Here is a 17577-nt window from a genome sequence, read left to right on the forward strand (position 1 = left end):
GAGTTGATCGCCACCCTGGCCCGAGTTCATGATGGCGCCGCGGAACAGCGGCTTCCCCTTGTAAGTGTGGTCACCCTCGTACATAATCATCTGGTCGAGCACCGAGATGGCGCCGGCCGACTCACCCCAGATGGTCACCTTGTCGGGGTCGCCTCCAAAGGCGGCGATGTTGTCGGCAACCCACTCCAGGCCCATGCGCTGGTCGAGCAGGCCGGCGTTACCAGAGCCCTCGTTCATGATTTCCTTGCCTGGCATGAAGCCGTATCCCGCCACGCGATACTGGACCGCGACAAAGACGAATGGCTGGTTGATGGACTTGGCATGGTTGATGAGACCCGTGGCGTCGTACATGGACGTCCACCCAAGCTAGAGCAGATAAAATACCGTGTCAGTTTGAAATTGAAAAAGGACGACTTGCAGAGACTTACTTCGAAGCCGCCGCCAAAGATCCAGAAGAGCACTGGTAGATTGTCTCCGGCGGTGGTACCCTCGGGGCGGGCAACACTGATTGTCAGGCAGTCTTCAGTTTGTCCAGTGACAGTCTGGACGAATGGAAGATTCGCAAGGGAGCCAAGCGTGTCCAGCAGGAAGTTCTGGCTGTCCGTCGAAACCACCTGCTGGTGGCAAGGGCGGGCCAGGCCAGTGGCATCAAAGACGCCCAAAGACTCGGTCAGACGCACGGGGGGCTTCATCCGCAACGGACCAAGAGGGGGCTCTGCATAGGGGATTCCGTTGAATGCCTCGACGCCGAACCTCGCACTGCCCAGTATCGTCCCGGCCGGGACAGCGGCGGTGGCGGTCCTGGTGGCAATGCGCTCAGGATCCCCCGCGGGAGGAGTCCCAGTGGGCGACGCCAGGGCAACGGCAGCCCAAAGGAGGGAGAGGGACAAACGGGGGATCAACATGGCGGCAAAACTGGCCGGGTCCTAGGAGGTTGATATAGGGCTGGGCTGGGGGAAGGTAAAATTTCCGGTGTCTCACAGTCCGCGTGGCTTACACGAGGATAAACGGATGAGGCTTCGAGACAGGACCAGATATGGAACAGGGCACATGGCTGCCAATTTATATTGATTCCAGGATCTGCCAAGGCTTGTATTGCTCTGATCTGTGGCAGCTCCGTCGGCGGGTTGCGAATACCTGGTCCGGCTGGACAACGAGACCGTTCGAAGGGGGCTATACGCAATCTCTGGATTCGCCTGTTTCCCCGAATCTATCAGACTCCGTTGAAGACTCGATGGCGATGATGGTTGAGCATGTGATGTCCCGCGTTGGGACACTCGGGCCGTTCCTGTGGGGGAAGAAGCGATAAAGGGCTTCAGTATAGCTTGGCGGCTTGTGATCAAGGACTTCCAAGGACTTTGACGGACTTTGATTTCGCGTCTTTCCATGTTGACCAGAAGCAACTAGTGTGTCACGTTCGCCCGTAAAGGAAATTGGTGGCTTGGGTTGTCCGTGTCGATTCGCAGACTTTACAGAATTGGTGGGGGCGGGAAGCGTGAAGCACGACCACGTGTAAAGGAACGGGATGCCTACAGCAACAAGGCCAAACTCAAATTCTGGGACTTTGCCATGACCTCGGTGCAAGAGTTGGCGCCAACTTACAATGTATGTACAGTACCACGGCAGAATCAACAGGGAACCCCCCGCTTTGACCTTCTCATGAAGGCGTGAATGGCGGCCAGATAAGGACACGACTAGGTTCGGGAACGCTTGTTTCCCCGCACAATCTTTGTCTGTCCACCCAACCCATCCTGGGGAACGTTGCATTAGCAGATCGTGGCGGAGTGTGAGATAAACTGATGCCAAGATGGACGGACATTGTTCTCGCTGCCACACGAGCTAGTCAAGTTGCCTACTTTAGCGTTCCGAATCAAGTTAAATCCCAACAGTCACGCGAGGCTCTACCTCGCTTGAGCACTCGTTTGGACAAGAGTCAAAGCTGATGGTTTTCGAACTGTAGCATCGTAGAGAGCCAAGCCTTGTTCTCTGCAAAGTCCGAGATAACATTGCAAAGTTCACAAGCGAAGCAGTCGACTGTTGACAATGGACCAGCGAGTTGACCACGCGTCAAGTCGTCATAGTCCTGGCCTAGCGATAGCGTAAAACACTTGATAGTAAGTTGATACCATGTGAACATCCCTTCACCTGCAGCCGCGGCAGACTTGCCTCTGTCGGTGTCAAATGACAATTGGGCGTAGATGGCATTTCGAAGGCGATCCTTGAGCAATGACTATCAAGGTACGCCTCTACCAGAGACGGTTAGTTTAGTCCGTGTAGTACGGCTACAATAATGTCAAGTTCCAGTTTGACAACAAGGTTTTGAGTTCCACATGACTAGGGTGGCCCTGAAGCTGTTCTGGGCTCTCACTGGCCACCTCGAGACTCTATATCTACGTTTTCGAACGAGAGATATTTCATACTACAACTGCCGTTGAAACCTTGCTGCATGGCATGTCTATCACGTTACCCTCACTTCGGATACGCAAGGGATCGAAAGTCATGGTCAAGGCCGAGTGTGCGCCTGCAACCGAGGACATGTTTATCTCGTGCCAGGGCTGACTCCATCACATGCAAACCAACTCCTACACTGGCGTTCTTAGAACTCGATGGATTCCGCGGAAATGTCAAGTACGCTATCTATGAGCAGGGACCCTAACAGCAATGCTGTGGGCGGCAAGCGAAGTGAAGCCAACACTTGCCGCACCAAATATCGCAGGAATCATGATAAGCTTGATATATGTGACAACCCTGAGCCCCAGGTTTTCAAACAGCAACATTGCGGCGCAAACATACAACAGTCGGCGTGTAGAAGGGAGCACCTCCTCTCTGGTCCATTGTAGCTCATGCCGCCATTTCAGTACAGTCCGCAAATGCATGTCAAGCAGTACGCGTCCTGCCAGAAACAGGGCCAGAAAAGACCAAGGCCGGATAGATATTCGCGGTGAAGATCGCAGCGGCGCCACCCCCCAAAGCACGCAGATGTTGGCAAAGAAGGGGGGCGAGCTGAGGAGAATATACTGCGGCGTCTTTTTTATCCTCAACGTCGATAGGTATACGGCCTGTCGTTTGTTTTAGCAGCCTGCATCTTGCACGGTAACCCCTAGTGAGATTCACTCGGCGTACCTCGAAAAGTATCTGGACGACGGGAATAACCGACGACCACGGAGCGGGTATGAGTGCGGTCAGGAAAAGCCCGACGGCAGCAATAACCGCCGAGTGTATCAGCGCACGGCCCCAGGTGGATTGAGCTCGGCAGAACCTTTGGCTGTACTCTGAAAGCCGTCGCCAGCTGCAATCCGCATCGCTCGCGTGCATATTCTTCTCGAAGCTGTCTAGAAGGAGGCAGAAGAGCGCGTACAGCGCACAAGCAACGGCCACGGACTCGACTGGATACCGCGCGGCGAAACTGGCCTTTTCGTTCCACGAAGACAGGAGAAAGGAGACAATCGAGGCCAGAATCATGATGCGCTGGGATACGGCGTAATGAAAGCGCCGGATGACGGGGCCGTTGAAGGTGGCCAGGACGGCGACGGCGTCGACGGTCGTGCTGAGAGTCAGAGACGACCAGGCATCTGCCAATAAATGAGCCGACTCTCCTTTTGCACGGGGCGCAGGGCCGGAAACACGGGACAAGACGGGCATCTTGGCCAAGAGGACGACGATTCCGAGCCACAGCGCAGTCGCGAGTTGGGTAGCGAGCAGAAGCAGCCAAAAGACCAGTACCCTGCCGTCTCCCAAGTTGGAATAGACGAGCGAGTCGCCGGCCTCATCCCGTGCCGCGTGTAAGCTGTGCCCAGCTGTTCCCGGCCACTCTGTCGTTCCGCGGCCCTCGCTGTCGCATTGCAGGTCGCGGCCTTGCGCGCGGGCGTGGTGCCTATTCAGCTCGTCAGCGCGACACGGGGCTGTGCAGATTCCAGCAGCCTCGTGTGCGGGCGGAATCACGTCCGTCGCAGAAGTCGTCATGTCCAGGTTTCGCAGCGGCGATTGCGTAGACTATTCGGAATAAGGAGCTGCGCAGCGGCACAAGGCGGACAGTCGATGGAACGAACAAACGGACAACAGTGGCAGGATTTCCCTAGGCCGGCATCCAGGACATGTTTTGCGGGTAAAGTAAGTGAGTTGCAAAGAGGGCAACATGTAAACTACTCGCATCGACGCAAATCGGATAACGCAAACGCAAACAGGCAGATATATGTGGTTTTATATGTGAGGAGGCCCCTTTCCAGGATACGGGCGCTCAGCCCAAATGAATAGCCAAGGTAGGGGCGGTGATGAAAAGAACCGCAGGATTCCTTTCCTGACAAAAATAAGCACAGCCCTAGACGCCCGAATCCGGAGAAGCATTCTCATGATTGAGAAAGAACCATGGCAACATGTTTCGCGTCAGCTAAAGGCGATACCCTGCCAAGGCCAGCTACGGCTAGCGGCTTACATGGCACCTATTTAAAGAACAAATAGTGTCAGCTATTAGCTCATATCCGGGCGTCGGCTGCTTGGGGGCGCGAGTGAAAAAGGGTAATATCGCAACGCGACTAGACAAAGACCGAGGAGCTGAGACGTCAAGTCTCCGGTCTGCGGCCATGCGTTGCTGAATGACGTTTCAGCTCGGAGTCTGGAGGGAGCGGCCATCGACATGGTGTTCAGGCGGCTTGGATTGGGACAATCCTTAAATTGACTCGTCACGTAGGACAGACATGCAGCCTGAGGTTGGTGTCGCACGGTTGGCTCACGAGTTGCATAAAGGGCGTTGGGCCAACAATGGTTACACGACAACAAAGGAAGATGGAAAAATGACGAGGCCTGAGTCCGGCCTTAAGCGAGGGCTGCCTGAGGCACGGTACAGCCCTCACCGACTTGTTGCACGTGTATTTATAGAGACATCTGGACCTTTTTGAAATCCAAGAACCTTTGGTATCTCAAACTTCAAAGTCGATTGCTAGTTTGAATCAAACGCCCCGTTGCAAGCCCAGTCACTGCGTGTCTGGCCTTGTCACAAATCACAAAAGCGCATCTGGTTGAAGAATGAGAATTTCTTTTTCCTTTGCACTGCGTGACCACAACTCACAGCTCGCACAGGTTGTCTTGCCCATTCTCACATTCGGGCCGGGGTGTCTCATCATGTCTCTCACCTTGAGCTCAAATGCCAAACTGTCCATCATTGATAGGCGCAACATAGAATAAAAAATCCCTCGTCTAGCGTGCTCCTGTTTACTTGTCAGTTGTACCAGACCGTTCACGTCAGCCCCGAATCCTGTCGGGCTGGTCTCACTTGGCCCTGGATCACATGGAACACGGCGTCTTCATCACATAGGGCTTTGTCACGGTGATGTCGCCTCTGCAATGGACTGGCTGGACTTGTAGGTCTGGCAACTTGATGCGCAGTGTCTGCGTATCGGCAATTGGATCCCCGCGGAGCTTTGCATTCGAGTTTGTGACAAATTGTCATTGGAGATTTGGCGCTGCACTCTTCTCAAGGCAAAATGCAAAATGCTGCACTTGCAGTCTCACAGGGGTGCCTCTCTAGGACAGACCCTGACCGTTGGAATGGCTGGCAAAGTGTTTGAGTCAAGTTGACAAAGTAGCGACTGCATCAAATCTCATGCAGCGGCCTCCGTTATCAGAGGGAGTCATCAATGTGCTTACTTTTCCACCAGTCATTAATGGCAGGTGAAATATACTCGGAGCACGTTATACTTGTCTTCTTCATTGACTAATTCTTAGTACTAAATCAAAAGTTTTATTCAAGATGCCCTCTAGGGTTGTCATCCGATTACAATGGCGTTGCTAGAGTCTACCTTTTACCGGTTTCGGCGTACAGAACCAAAATAATGGAATCAGGTTGCCTAATCTACGCTTAACAATACGACATGGCACAACTTGATTCACGGGCATTAGCTACGTCCAGACGAGGCGAGGAGCCTTGGGATACTATGCAACACCTGCTAGTCTGAAGCCCAATATCCCCCAGCAACTAATCGCTCATCTCTTTGCCTAGAATACTGAAGCTTGTCGAGTGACATGGATCATGGGGTAAAGGGCTTCAGGCCGCTCACTTACATCAGACGTATCACTTGCCAGCAGCAAAATACCAGTAGGAACTCTGCACCCGGCAGCCTACGCTAATAAAGACGTAAAAGATAAACCAACAATTTGATTGTGAAAATAGTGCGTGGCTGAGGGACTTGTAAGGTCTTGGCTCTATACACAGATGCAAGATATATCCCAACTGAAAGATGCCGATGTACGCAACACTCGGTTCTGGTTTCCAAATATTATACAAAGGCTCGCCGGGTCACAGCCTAATTTCTCCACGATTGCTGACCGCTATATGAGAGGAATGCCGACGTGAACAATCAAGCTAGTGCTGTATTGTATAACACCACATAGATGCTCACACGCTGCCGTTGTAGGTGGCCCTTGAGGCTTGGAATCTGGCAAAATCGGATATCCCAGAATTAGCCAGTGAACAACCTGCCCGTCTGTCTTGGCTGTCACATTGCGTCTCTGTCATGGCCTGTGACAAGGGTTCAATACAGAAGGCTTGGAGCAAAAGGGATCAATTCAATAATAATCTCGAAGGGTCTCTAAGGTCTTGAGTTGCTATAAGAGAGGAAGAGAAAGGTGACCGCCTTATATACATGGAAGGAACGCCTAGGCCTAGAGCTCTTGCCCGGGCACGTGTTAAAGCTCCGTATCCAATAAGTCCCGTATCAGTGAGGCCCCTTCGTTGGGCGTCACGATCTGTTGGGCCTTTTCCGTGTAACATGGTCATTCTTCAACGGCCTTTGGTGAGCGTTGGCAAAAAGCCTCTGATGGGCCAACGACCGGATACCACTTCCGACCCCGGAGCTTGTGACTTGTTACTGCTCATCAGGGATGCCTGTTTTACCGGATGAGCAAGGGCATGCAGATACTACTGAGTGAATGACTAGTTCCATGGAAAAGGTTTAGATTCGGCCTATAACCCGGCGGTCTAATAGTCTAGCGCTATGCCTGGATGCGTGATGCTCCCTACGTCCGTCTCACCGACCAGAATGCATCTTACTGTCATCATTTATAAACGCAAGATCAAATCTCCCGCCTGTTCTCGCGCCGTCAACCCATTGCTCAGAAATGCAAACCTATTCGGACCATGGTTGTGACAAGGGCTTGTGTTCAAGCGCTCGGAACAGTATTCGATATTCAGCTAATACTTCGCTTTAATATCAAAGGTCCTTGGTTTTCCTCAAGACGTTAAAAGTAGGTGACCCTTATTTATATCAAACAGCGGTGAAAGGGCCGGCCTGGGTGCCCGAGGCCTCCATTGGGTGTCAAGCCCTTGTGTAACTAACGTCATGTTCAAGGACCGGCCCGTGCCTTATGGCAACGTGACATCCGTGTAACAATGGTAGTCGATAATAAAGTCTTGAGAGCGAAAGCTTCCCACCTACTTCTTTTAATGCGGAATAGTTCCCGCATACACGGCCGTCACCTTCCTTTCCTGGCGATGTTCTTGTACCACGACCGACATCCGCTGTCCAAACCATTCTCTTCGACCGCTCATGCGTATACTCGCTGTACTCCTCGGCTGCAGCAGAGCTTACTGTCGCCGACCTAATGAAACCGTTAGCACGGGAGCTACATGAGGTGTCGGCGTCTTGGACATACCTGATATTGTTGGTTGCCATCCTTGCGCACCATTGCAGAATGTATTCCGCCGTTCACTCCATCACGGAAAGCAAGATCCCATGGCCAACGGCGGCACTGGGCCCGTTGACGATGAAATAGTTGGCCATGCTCGGCGTGCAAACTTGGCTCCTCTCTCTACTAGTCGGCCAGACGTACGCCATTCTCGCCCATGACCTCCCAGCCCGGCACGAAGCAGGCGTCAAGTCAGCGGAAAACGGGTTGGATATCCAAGTCGGCGATGGGATATAATGGACAATGCGTCCCGCGCCAGGCTGTATCTAGGCAAAGATCTGGATTCCCGGAAGAGCCGTGCCGATGATGCCAACACGCTTTCCCGTCCAGCCAAACGACGTATCCCAGGAAGCGCCGTGGAACAAGCTTACCTTTGAACGAGTGCAAGCTCTCTATGGCCAGCCATTTCCACTTGTTCAAGAAGCCAGAGTCGTTGACGGGCACGTCTGCCTCCTCGATTATCTGGCCACCTCTTTGAATTTTCAGCAGCCATTTCCGCTTGTTGTCGTCCCAAACGGTACAAGTGACGCTTCGGAATCAAATTGCGCCCTTCCATCCAGGTCATACTTGTCCGTCGTCTCTTGATAGGTGTGAACGCCGGCTGGTCATGATAGGAATTCGTCTGGAACGTCGGGGACATCCCATTCGCGTGGCGTGGCGTTGGCGTGGCGTTGGCGAGCGAAGCCAAGGGCAAGAAAACAAGCAACAGCTGATTCGCAGAGAGGATCTATTGCCAGGTTCAACGAATAAGACGTGGCGATGGCGCGCCCAGCCGCCAAGGTGGCGTCGCCTCCAACCTGCAATATGCATACAATAGCCATGGCTTGATGCCATTATGCAAGCCGTCTGGGGAATGACGACCAGGGGCCCCCTGAGTCTCATGGCCAAGTGGAGAGAAGGCTGTCGGAGAGACACAGCTCCAAAGGGAACATGGAAGCCTCTCTCGCGCGTGCTTGCGCATCGGATGCCTGCCGATGGCACCCTACAATCTCTATGCCAAGGATATCGGATGCACAAGGCCAATTCAGGCAGGCGGAATCCGACAGGGGCCATGGGTTCCGGATTGGCGGCGCGGCACAGGTGGGATAAGACTTTGCATACTAGTTTCATCCCATGGTCGCGCGAGCGGCTTGTCCGGTCTGGGGTCGCTGGTCTTTCGGGGCATGCCTGGACTCCCTGTACCGGTGTACATACAGACTGGGGGAGGCTTAGACTTTGAGGCTGTATGTATGCAGAGCTGGGGGTTTAAGCTTGGCCTGCATACGGCTGGACGTTGTGTCGCTACGAACATTATGGACTACTTGTCACGATAACCACGAGGCTTGGCCACCGAGTCATGTGGCAATAGCGGCGGGGTTTGGGTGAATGTCCCAATATCAAGTTGATACGTCTGGCGTTTGGATCTTGGCAGTTGTCTAGCACGGGATACCATAAACGACAAGAAAAAAGTAATACAATCATTGGAATTATACGCGCCTCTTGCGGACATGCTTCATCTAGCCTCCGGCAACTTGAATTAGATTCTTGACCCCCTCGCCCTGGCGCGTCTTTTCCCAAGCCTCGACCGCCTTCTCAAAGGGAAAAACATTGCTGATAAAGGACTCGACGGAAAACTTGCGTGTCTCGAGCAACTTGATGGCCAGGTCAAAGTCCCCCGGCCCGTAGCGGAACGAGTTCCGAAAGTCCACCTCCTTCTCGCACATGAGCGTGAGCGGCAGCACCTGGTCCGACTTGCCGATGCCAATTTGCACAAAGGTGCCACCGGTGGCCAGGGCGTGAAGGCCAGTCTGCACAGCGGACTCGGCGCCGGTGCACTCAAACACAATGTCGACGCCGGCGGCCTGCCCCGTCTCGGCCTTGAACCTGGCGGCGTTGGCCTCGGGCGTCGACGCGGCGTCGGGGGCAAACGTGGCACACTGCACGAAGCCCCTGGCAAAGTCGAGCTTCTGGCGGTTGATGTCGGCGACAAAGATTGGCCCAGCGCCAAAGGCGTGCGCCGTGGCCGCTGCGAGGAGGCCAATGGTGCCGGAACCCTGGACGAGCACGCTGCACCCGGGGGCCAGGGGGGCCAGGCGGGCGCCGTGGACGACGACGCTCAGGGGCTCGACGAGGACGGCCTCTTGGAGGCCCAGGAAGGGCGGGATCTTGTAGACGAACTGCTCCGTCACGCGGTAGAGGTGCGACAGGGTGCCGTCCTGCGGCGGGTCGGCGGCAAACTTGATGCTGGGGCACAGGTTGTATCTGCCGTGCAGGCACAGCTTGCACTTGTGGCATGGGAACCCGGGCTCAATGACGACGTGGTCGCCGGGCTGGACGCGAGTGACGGCTGCGCCCACAGCATCAACGACTCCGGAGGCTTCGTGGCCCATGACCAGCGGCCGGTCTTCAGACACGGTGCGTATCATGCCGCCGTGCGTCCAGAAGCGCACCTGGCGTCTGTCAGTACACCGTCACTGTCACGTAGGTGGTGGATGTCGGGGCTCACATACGTCGGTTCCGCAGACGCCCACGTAGGCGATGCGGACGACTACATCGTGGGCATCCTCGACGACGGGCAGCGGGCGCTCCTCGAAGCGGACTTTGCCGGGCCCGTACAGGACACAGGACAAGTTTTCCTGTCGCGGGGTCAGCAAGGCAGGCAGGAGGACGGCGAGACGGGGATGGGGATGCACGTACAGGACGTGGCATTGGGGAGGGAGGGAGGGAAGGCGGGAGGTGGTCGAGGTCAAGGTCGAGGTCGAGGTCGGTGCCAAGTGTCTGCCAGCTGGTCTGCGTGGAATCAGCGCCGCCGCGTGTGGCTGGTTTAAAAGAAGGCCAACATTTGAACGTCGGGCGCCAAGTGGGATTGCGGTGGATGTACTCCGTACATGTACCCCGTACCCCGTATCGGCCGTCGACATGAATTGCGCGTCCCCACGGCGCCGTTATGCGCCCAGCCCTCCCGCAATCGGAACGCGACCAATCCGGTTTCCGAAAATGGCAACAACCCTGGACCCCTGATCCGATGAGATAACGGACCGGCCTCCATGCGGGGAAGCCAATCGCGGAGTCTGGAGATGCCAGATGCCGGTTTGGAACGCGGCCAGGGGGCGATATCGACGGGGCTTCCATATAACCTCGATGCCCCGACTCCATCTCCCGTCTGCCTGTGCTGTGCTGTGCAATCACATTCGACACTTTACTCATCTGCGCCATGAAGGAAAACGCGCCCCGATACACCGAGGTGCGTCCATTCGCCTCGACTTCTCAACCCGTCGGGGCTTTGCATTCGCTGACAAGACCGCAGGAGGAGTATGACCGCCGCCGAGATGACCCGGACATCGAGATTCTCCCCGGCACCGAGATCATGACGGACGCCGCAAAGGGGGGCGACGACCAAGCATCCTCCGTCCTGGTCCCCCAGCCGTCCAACTCGCTCGACGATCCGCTCAACTGGTCTCCCTTCTGGAAAGCGTCGGCCATTATCGCCACCTCGTCCCTGACCTTTACTCAGGGCTTTGCCTCGCTGGCCCTGGCACCCATGTTTCCCTTTCTCATGGAAGAGTTCAACCGCTCGTTGGCCGACGTCATCAAGTTTACGGGCGTCATTATTTTGATCCTGGGCTTTAGCAACTTTTTCTGGCAAGCAGCATCGTCTCCGAGGGACACGGCAGGTGGGCTAATGCGAAGCGTGTCTGTAGGGTCCCCCTGACAACCTCCAACGGCCGACGTGTCGTCTTGATCTCGTCCCAGGTGATTTGCCTGATTTCATACATCTGGCGCGCCCGGGCGACGAGCTACAGCTCATTCATGGGCTCCATCATGTAAGAAGCCGCCGCCGCCGAAATGCCCTCACAACCGCCCGTTTTGCCCGCGCGCTAACCGCCCTCCAGCCTCAACGGTTTCGGCGCCGGCCCAGCCGAGACGATCCAGCCCACCGTCACGGCCGACCTGTTCTTCCTCAAGGACCGCGGCAAGTGGAACACCCTGTACTGGGTCATCTACATGGGTTCCCTCATGGTGAGAGACGAGCGCGAGACTTCCTCACCCCAGGCTCAACGTAACGTGCTGACCAAAGTCGTCTCGACCAGATTGCGCCCGTCGTGTCCGGCTCCATGGCCCAGCACACCGGCTGGCCCAGCTTCTTCTGGCTGTGCTCGGGAATGACGGTGCTCTCGCTCGGCATGATCGTCTTCGGCTTCCCCGAGACCATCTGGCACCGGGGCAGGACCGCGGCCGGCCACCACGCAAAGGGCGACTGGGCCAAGGCGTCCGACGTGCAGCTCGAGGACATCACGAGCAGCCCGACGGGGCCCAGCCCGCCGCCGCAGTCGCTCGTCGGCAGCGGCAAGCCGACCCGCAGCCAGTGGAAGGCCTTCCAGACGACGCCCGTGACGTGGCGGCTGGTTTGGACCGAGCTCTGGACGCCCTGGCGCCTGTTCGCGTTTCCCATTGTCCTGTTCGCCTCGTTCGCCGTCAGCTGGAGCTGCAGCGGCCTGCTCATCATCAACCTGACGCAGTCGCAGGTGTTTGCGGCGCCGCCGTACAACTGGACCGCCGAGCAGGTCGGGCTGACCAACCTGCCGCTGTTTGTCGGCACCTTCATCGGCCTCTTCACCGCGGGGCCCTTTAGCGACTGGGTGTGCGCGAGGGCGACGGCGCGCAACGGCGGCGTGCGCGAGCCCGAGATGCGTCTGCCCGCCATGATTCCCTACGTCGTGCTCATGATGCTGGGGCATATCCTGCCCGCCGTGGGGTACCAGCAGAAGTGGCCGTGGCAGCCCATCGTTATCCTTGGGTACACGTGTACCGGCATCCAAGTGGCGGCCCTTCCGGCTATCGTGAGCACCTACGCTGTTGATAGCTATAAGCCGGTGGCGGGAGCGCTGTTTGTGGCCATCACGGTGAATAAGAATGTCTGGGGATATGGCATGGCTGAATTTGTTACGGGGTGGAGCGAGCAGTCGGGGTAGGTTGATCTATAAACACGGGACACGAAGGGATGAGACAAGATGCTAACTGTGCTCTGCAGATTTATTCCCGTCTTCATGTTGAACATGGGCTTGACACTGTTGTTTTGCGGAGTAGGAATCGTGTTTTACTACTACGGCAAGACGTTTAGAAGATGGACCAAGAACAGCACTGTTCACAGAGAATGAGCCGATACCAACAGCATACAGAGACGACAACTACAAGCATCTAGACTAGCAGCGGAGTTGGGGGCGCGTTACAACAGAAGTGCTGGTTCGCTTCTCGGCCAATGTGTCCCCTTTCCCCCGGGGTTGGCCTTTGCATAATTTGACAACCCAACGAAAATCCCATCTTTTCGACAAGATCTACACGGCGAACGAACAAGGAGGCGCGAGGAGGCTACTTTAATCCTTTACAAGGTGTTTTGCTTCTTGTCCTTTATTTATTATTTCAACATGGCCCTTCTCTTCATTCACAATCCTTTGGGACTCGTCGAGTTGGGGTGGCTTGGGCGGATCGATGGTACATGCGCACACGAGAAGGGGACCCCTAGGCAACAAGGTGCAAACAAGGTGGCTTGGAAGCAATAGACATTGCGGATAAATCCTGGCCTTCCGAGAAGCTGAAGATTTGGTATCAGTCGAGTGTTTTTATAGAAACACAATCATTTATAGCCCAGTGTCAGATTATTTGATTTACCCTGTCCGAAAGATTGGTAGCGCGGATACAAAAACTGCCTTGTACGACGTGATGAATGCTGCCGTCTCGCTTGAGATGGCTCTTGAACCAACGAGATGCGGCTGGTCATGCGTCACAAACATGTCCTTGTAAAGATGCCTCGGCCCACGAGTTTGAGACATGCCGTCAATACATAAAGAATTGGCTCATTGCACTATCGACTCCGGGGCAATGCCGAGGAAAGCAAATTCAACATTTTGCTCCAGCATTGCAGAGGTCAGTACCAGCACACACCGACTTTTGGGCCAGCCTAAGTAACACGCCGCTTTTATGACGTTGCAAAGGCGGTGATGAACTTGGCCAGCTTCTCTGCGCCCTCGAGCGGAACCGAGTTGTAGTTACTTGCGCGAATTCCACCCAGACTACGATGCCCCTTGAGCCCCGTCAGCCCCTGGGCAACGCCCTGCTCCAAAAAGGCCTTCTCGGCGGCATCTACATTGTCGCCCTTGGTAACCCTGAAGCAAATATTGACACGAGACCGCACTGCCTTGTTGGGGATAACCTTGTAAATGTCGGGAAAAGCCTCTAGGGCATTGTAAATGAGCTGAGCCTTCTTTTCAGAAACTGTCTGCTGGCCTTGCACTTTATCCGGGTACGTTTGCAACAGCTTCTTGAGAACCCGGCCTGCCACGTACACGCTATAAACACGATTAGTAACACGTCAGTTTGGAATTGTCAAATCGACCACAACGTACTCAAAGATGCTAAGCGTATTGTAAAGGCTGTTATTCTTGGCAATAGTCTCATACTGAAAGACGATGGGCGGAATAGGCAGACCCAGCTGTCTCATCAGGGCCGCAGAAGGCTGTGGCGTAACAGGCGGCAGGAAGCTCTTCTTGAGAATCACAACAGTGACACCCGTGACGCCGAGGTTCTTCTGTGCGCCAAAGAAGATGGCCGAGAAGTTGCCGACGGGAATCTTCTTGGTAAGAATGTTGGAACTCATATCCGCGACAACAATCGGGCCCTTTCCGTCGGGCCCCGGCGCCAGAGACTTGGGGAACTCGGGGAACTCGACACCGTCGACCGTCTCGTTTGCACAGTAGTACACCATGGCCGCGTCCTCGGACAGCTTCCAGGTGCTCTCGTCGGGAATGGTCCCAAACTTGCCGCCGTTGGACTCGCGGCTGTCCGCGGCGATATTCACGTGCTCCGCGCCAAAGAGCCGCACGGCCTCGGCTGCCGCTTTTTGCGACCAGCCGCCCGTCACGAGGTAGTCCATCTTGAGATGCTTGTCCACGGTGTCCTTGAGCTGCTGGGTCAACTTGGGGTCGGCGCCATCGCCTCCAGCGGCGTCCACCATGGCCTTGTGCTTGCGGGCAACCCAGGCGCCGGCAAAGTTGTACGCCGTGGCCGAGAATTCGCCCGAGCCACCGCCCTGCATGAAGAGGATCTCATAGTCGTCTGGGATATCAAGGCAGGAGGCCAGGTCAGCTTTGGCCTGGTTGATGATGTCAGTCGCCAGCTGCGAGCGGTGACTGTGCTCGGCGACTACACGGAGAAGCTACAGGTCAGCATCACTTGTTCAAGGCGGCTGGCAGAGGGACGTTTCGGGGACTATGCGAAGAGGGAGAATGTGAGGGCTGGGCCCTCTGGGAGCTCCGTACCGCCCAAGCCAGTGTCATTGTAGTTGAGGAGAGCCTTGGCAGCATCCTCGAGGACGTCGGTGGGCAAAAGCGCAGGGCCTGCACCAAAATAGGTGATGTCTGATCTGGAGGGCATGGTGTGCGTGCTGGGCCTGGAAAGGAATGCGCGTGCTGTCAATGGCTCTGAGTCGATTCAAGCTCGAGAATTTTGTCGATGACTGCACACATGTGGTTTATGTAAAAATGATGAGAGGCGGGGCTGCACCTTGATGGACGATTGCTATTGGCAGGACGCCCCACTAATAACCGCATGCAGCGCTGCTGAACCACTTTATGGCGCATTTGTGCAGCAGCGCATTGAAGATTGGAGGCGTCAATCTGGTCAATCTGGCCAACCTGGTCTGGTCAATGCATCCAGCATTTGAACCTTTATAGCAGCATTGAGTACGTACCTAGGCACGCAATGGGATCTGTAGCAGAAACCAGGGGACGCTCTGTCGATATGAGTGAGTGGTGCGTGTCGCGTTTTCTGCTGCTCAGGTAAGTAGCCAGTTGACAAGGTGGAAAGAGGGGAAAATGGCCAACGGGTAGAATTTTTTCCTCGTGTTTTATACCTGCTTGCAATTTTTTTTATTTACGTTCCTCTTGGTACAGACCTGCTGGCTGCTCAAATAGCAAAACTCCCTTGATGGCCTCAATGCTGTCATTCACCTGCATGTGAGTCACGGGGAGGGCGCATGCCGCGTGAAAGTAGCTGCGGCATTTTAGCGCATATTAGCGCATACCTCCACACGTAGAGAGGGTTAGGGTTAGGGTTGGTGTCCAGGGTTACAGAAAACTCTACGCCTTACCACGACGCGAGTAGGGTTAGGGTTTACTCGGAACGTTCAAGTGAAGAGAGCCGTGTCGCTGTTTCCGGTCCTACTTTCATCACCAACACTGCAATAGCATCAAGTAAGCATCCCGAAAAGCAAAAGAGTCGGTAAACTGGGATGTTTTGGTCTGGCGCTGCAGCAAGCTTTTCAGCCCCGACTAGCTCGCTCAATGGCTTCAAACACTTCGGATGCTACATGGCACCCTGGACACCGCTGCCGAAGACCAATCACGGATAGTATCACAGCGCGTACATATAAGTACTCCACTGGAAGCTCTTGGACATGTGTGTTGCGAAATCACCCCCTTCTTGTCGATAAACCGTTCCCAAACGAACAATGCTGCCGATCAACCGCTGCCTGCGACCGTTTAGGACCGCCTCGGTAGCCGGCTGCGCGGCCAGATTTGTCCACGACGCCTCCAAACATGCAACCAGGAAGAGCCTGCTGCCGGAATTCGACCTGACGGGCAAAGTCGTCGTTGTTTCTGGAGGCACCAGGGGTCTGGGTCTTGCCCAAGCCCAAGCCTTGCTTGACGCCGGCGCAAACGGTACGACATGGCAGCGACGCTGCAACTTGTTCCTCGCGGGCTAACTGCGAATATGGCATCAATTTGCTAATGTATATTTCAAATCCGCTGCAGTGCATTGCATCGACAAGACACTCCCCGTGGACAGCCCAAGCCCGGACCTGACGTACCACGAGGCCGATGTCAGAAATGTCCATCAGATCAATAAAGTCATGTCCAAAATCGCCGACGACCACGGCCGCCTCGACGGGTTAATCGCCGCGGCTGGCATAAAAAACGAAACCTCGGCTCTTGAATTTTTGCCAGACCAAGTGGAAAACATCATGAGCGTCAACGTCATCGGCACTTTCATGACGGCCCAAGCGGCTGCCCGCCAGATGATTCGGCTCAAGCGCCCCGGAAGCATTTGTCTCGTCGCAAGCATGAGCGGCAGCGTGGCGAACCGCGGCATGCCTTCTTCGTATGTTCCGTGCCTGACACAATGACGCAGCACCTCCAACTAACGGGCTTGCCATGCAGAGCGTATAATACTTCCAAGGGGGCCGTTCTTCAATTATGCCGCAGTCTTGCCGCGGAATGGGGCGAGCATGGCATCCGGGTCAACACGCTGTCGCCGGGATACATCACGACAGAAGTGGTTCAGTCGCTTTTGGACGAGTTTCCGGAGCGCAGGGAATCGTGGTCCAGGGATAACATGCTCAACCGGCTCAGTCTTCCCGCCGAGTATCGAGGCGCGGCTGTTTTTCTCCTCAGCGACGCAAGCAGCTTCATGACGGGCAGTGACCTTCGAATTGATGGCGGCCATGTGGCGTGGTGAATTTTCTTTGGCGTGCTTCAAGTCTGCCGTGCTACTTCAAGTCATGAGCCGACTTTTGGGCTTTGAATGATTGGGGAAGTAGAGGGTCTCGAAATGCGCCAATTTCATTGTTAGCATTATATCGCAAGTCGTGAAGAGGAACCTTTTGAATCAGTGGCTTTGTGGACACCGCTGGTAGTTGTTTGGCCTTGTGTGCTGTTGACTCACAAGTGGCTACTTGGGGTCATGATGTGTTGTTCGCGCTAAATCAATAGATTATGAAAAAGGCCAATTGACGTAAAATGGGACAAGGGAAATTGAACAACATGTTGGCGTAGACGCAGCAGAGACTGGCGAACCGATATGCAGTGTCCAAGGTTGCCGTTGCTGTGCATGTTGCTGACCACCGTGAACCCTATACAATAT

At 55.1% G+C, this 17577-nt stretch overlaps 6 protein-coding genes across 6 annotated transcripts in view; 2 read left to right on the plus strand and 4 right to left on the minus strand.

Moving 5' to 3' along the window:
• MAA_01245 (carboxylesterase) overlaps positions 1–905 on the minus strand; it is a gene marked incomplete at both ends in the record, with an annotated part of 1936 nt that extends 1031 nt beyond the window's left edge. The window contains 2 exons of the mRNA XM_007819243.1: positions 15–366; positions 429–905. Of these exons, the coding sequence (XP_007817434.1) occupies positions 15–366; positions 429–905 (829 nt within the window). The remainder of the gene's footprint in view (positions 1–14; positions 367–428) is intronic.
• Positions 906–2633: 1728 nt separating this feature from the next.
• MAA_01246 (uncharacterized protein) lies at positions 2634–3963 on the minus strand (the record flags this gene model as incomplete). Its single annotated transcript, XM_007819244.2, has 2 exons — positions 2634–3059; positions 3124–3963. The coding sequence occupies 2 exons, from the start codon at positions 3961–3963 to the stop codon at positions 2634–2636; spliced, it is 1266 nt and encodes a 421-aa protein (XP_007817435.2).
• Positions 3964–9176: 5213 nt separating this feature from the next.
• Positions 9177–10368, minus strand: MAA_01247 (uncharacterized protein; the record flags this gene model as incomplete). The annotated part of the gene is made up of 3 exons (XM_007819245.1): positions 9177–10109; positions 10170–10295; positions 10357–10368. The coding sequence occupies 3 exons, from the start codon at positions 10366–10368 to the stop codon at positions 9177–9179; spliced, it is 1071 nt and encodes a 356-aa protein (XP_007817436.1).
• Positions 10369–10873: 505 nt separating this feature from the next.
• Positions 10874–12818, plus strand: MAA_01248 (serine/threonine kinase 16; the record flags this gene model as incomplete). Its single annotated transcript, XM_007819246.1, has 4 exons — positions 10874–11352; positions 11553–11679; positions 11751–12628; positions 12692–12818. The coding sequence occupies 4 exons, from the start codon at positions 10874–10876 to the stop codon at positions 12816–12818; spliced, it is 1611 nt and encodes a 536-aa protein (XP_007817437.1).
• An 818-nt stretch (positions 12819–13636) lies between these two features.
• On the minus strand, positions 13637–15090 carry MAA_01249 (phosphoserine aminotransferase; the record flags this gene model as incomplete). Its single annotated transcript, XM_007819247.1, has 3 exons — positions 13637–14006; positions 14064–14859; positions 14976–15090. The coding sequence occupies 3 exons, from the start codon at positions 15088–15090 to the stop codon at positions 13637–13639; spliced, it is 1281 nt and encodes a 426-aa protein (XP_007817438.1).
• A 1075-nt stretch (positions 15091–16165) lies between these two features.
• On the plus strand, positions 16166–17172 carry MAA_01250 (uncharacterized protein; the record flags this gene model as incomplete). The annotated part of the gene is made up of 3 exons (XM_007819248.1): positions 16166–16376; positions 16470–16815; positions 16875–17172. The coding sequence occupies 3 exons, from the start codon at positions 16166–16168 to the stop codon at positions 17170–17172; spliced, it is 855 nt and encodes a 284-aa protein (XP_007817439.1).
• Positions 17173–17577: the final 405 nt, after the last annotated feature.

This window comes from Metarhizium robertsii, assembly GCF_000187425.2.
Source record: "Metarhizium robertsii ARSEF 23 chromosome Unknown MAA_Scf_8, whole genome shotgun sequence".
NCBI classification, from domain to species: domain Eukaryota; kingdom Fungi; phylum Ascomycota; class Sordariomycetes; order Hypocreales; family Clavicipitaceae; genus Metarhizium; species Metarhizium robertsii.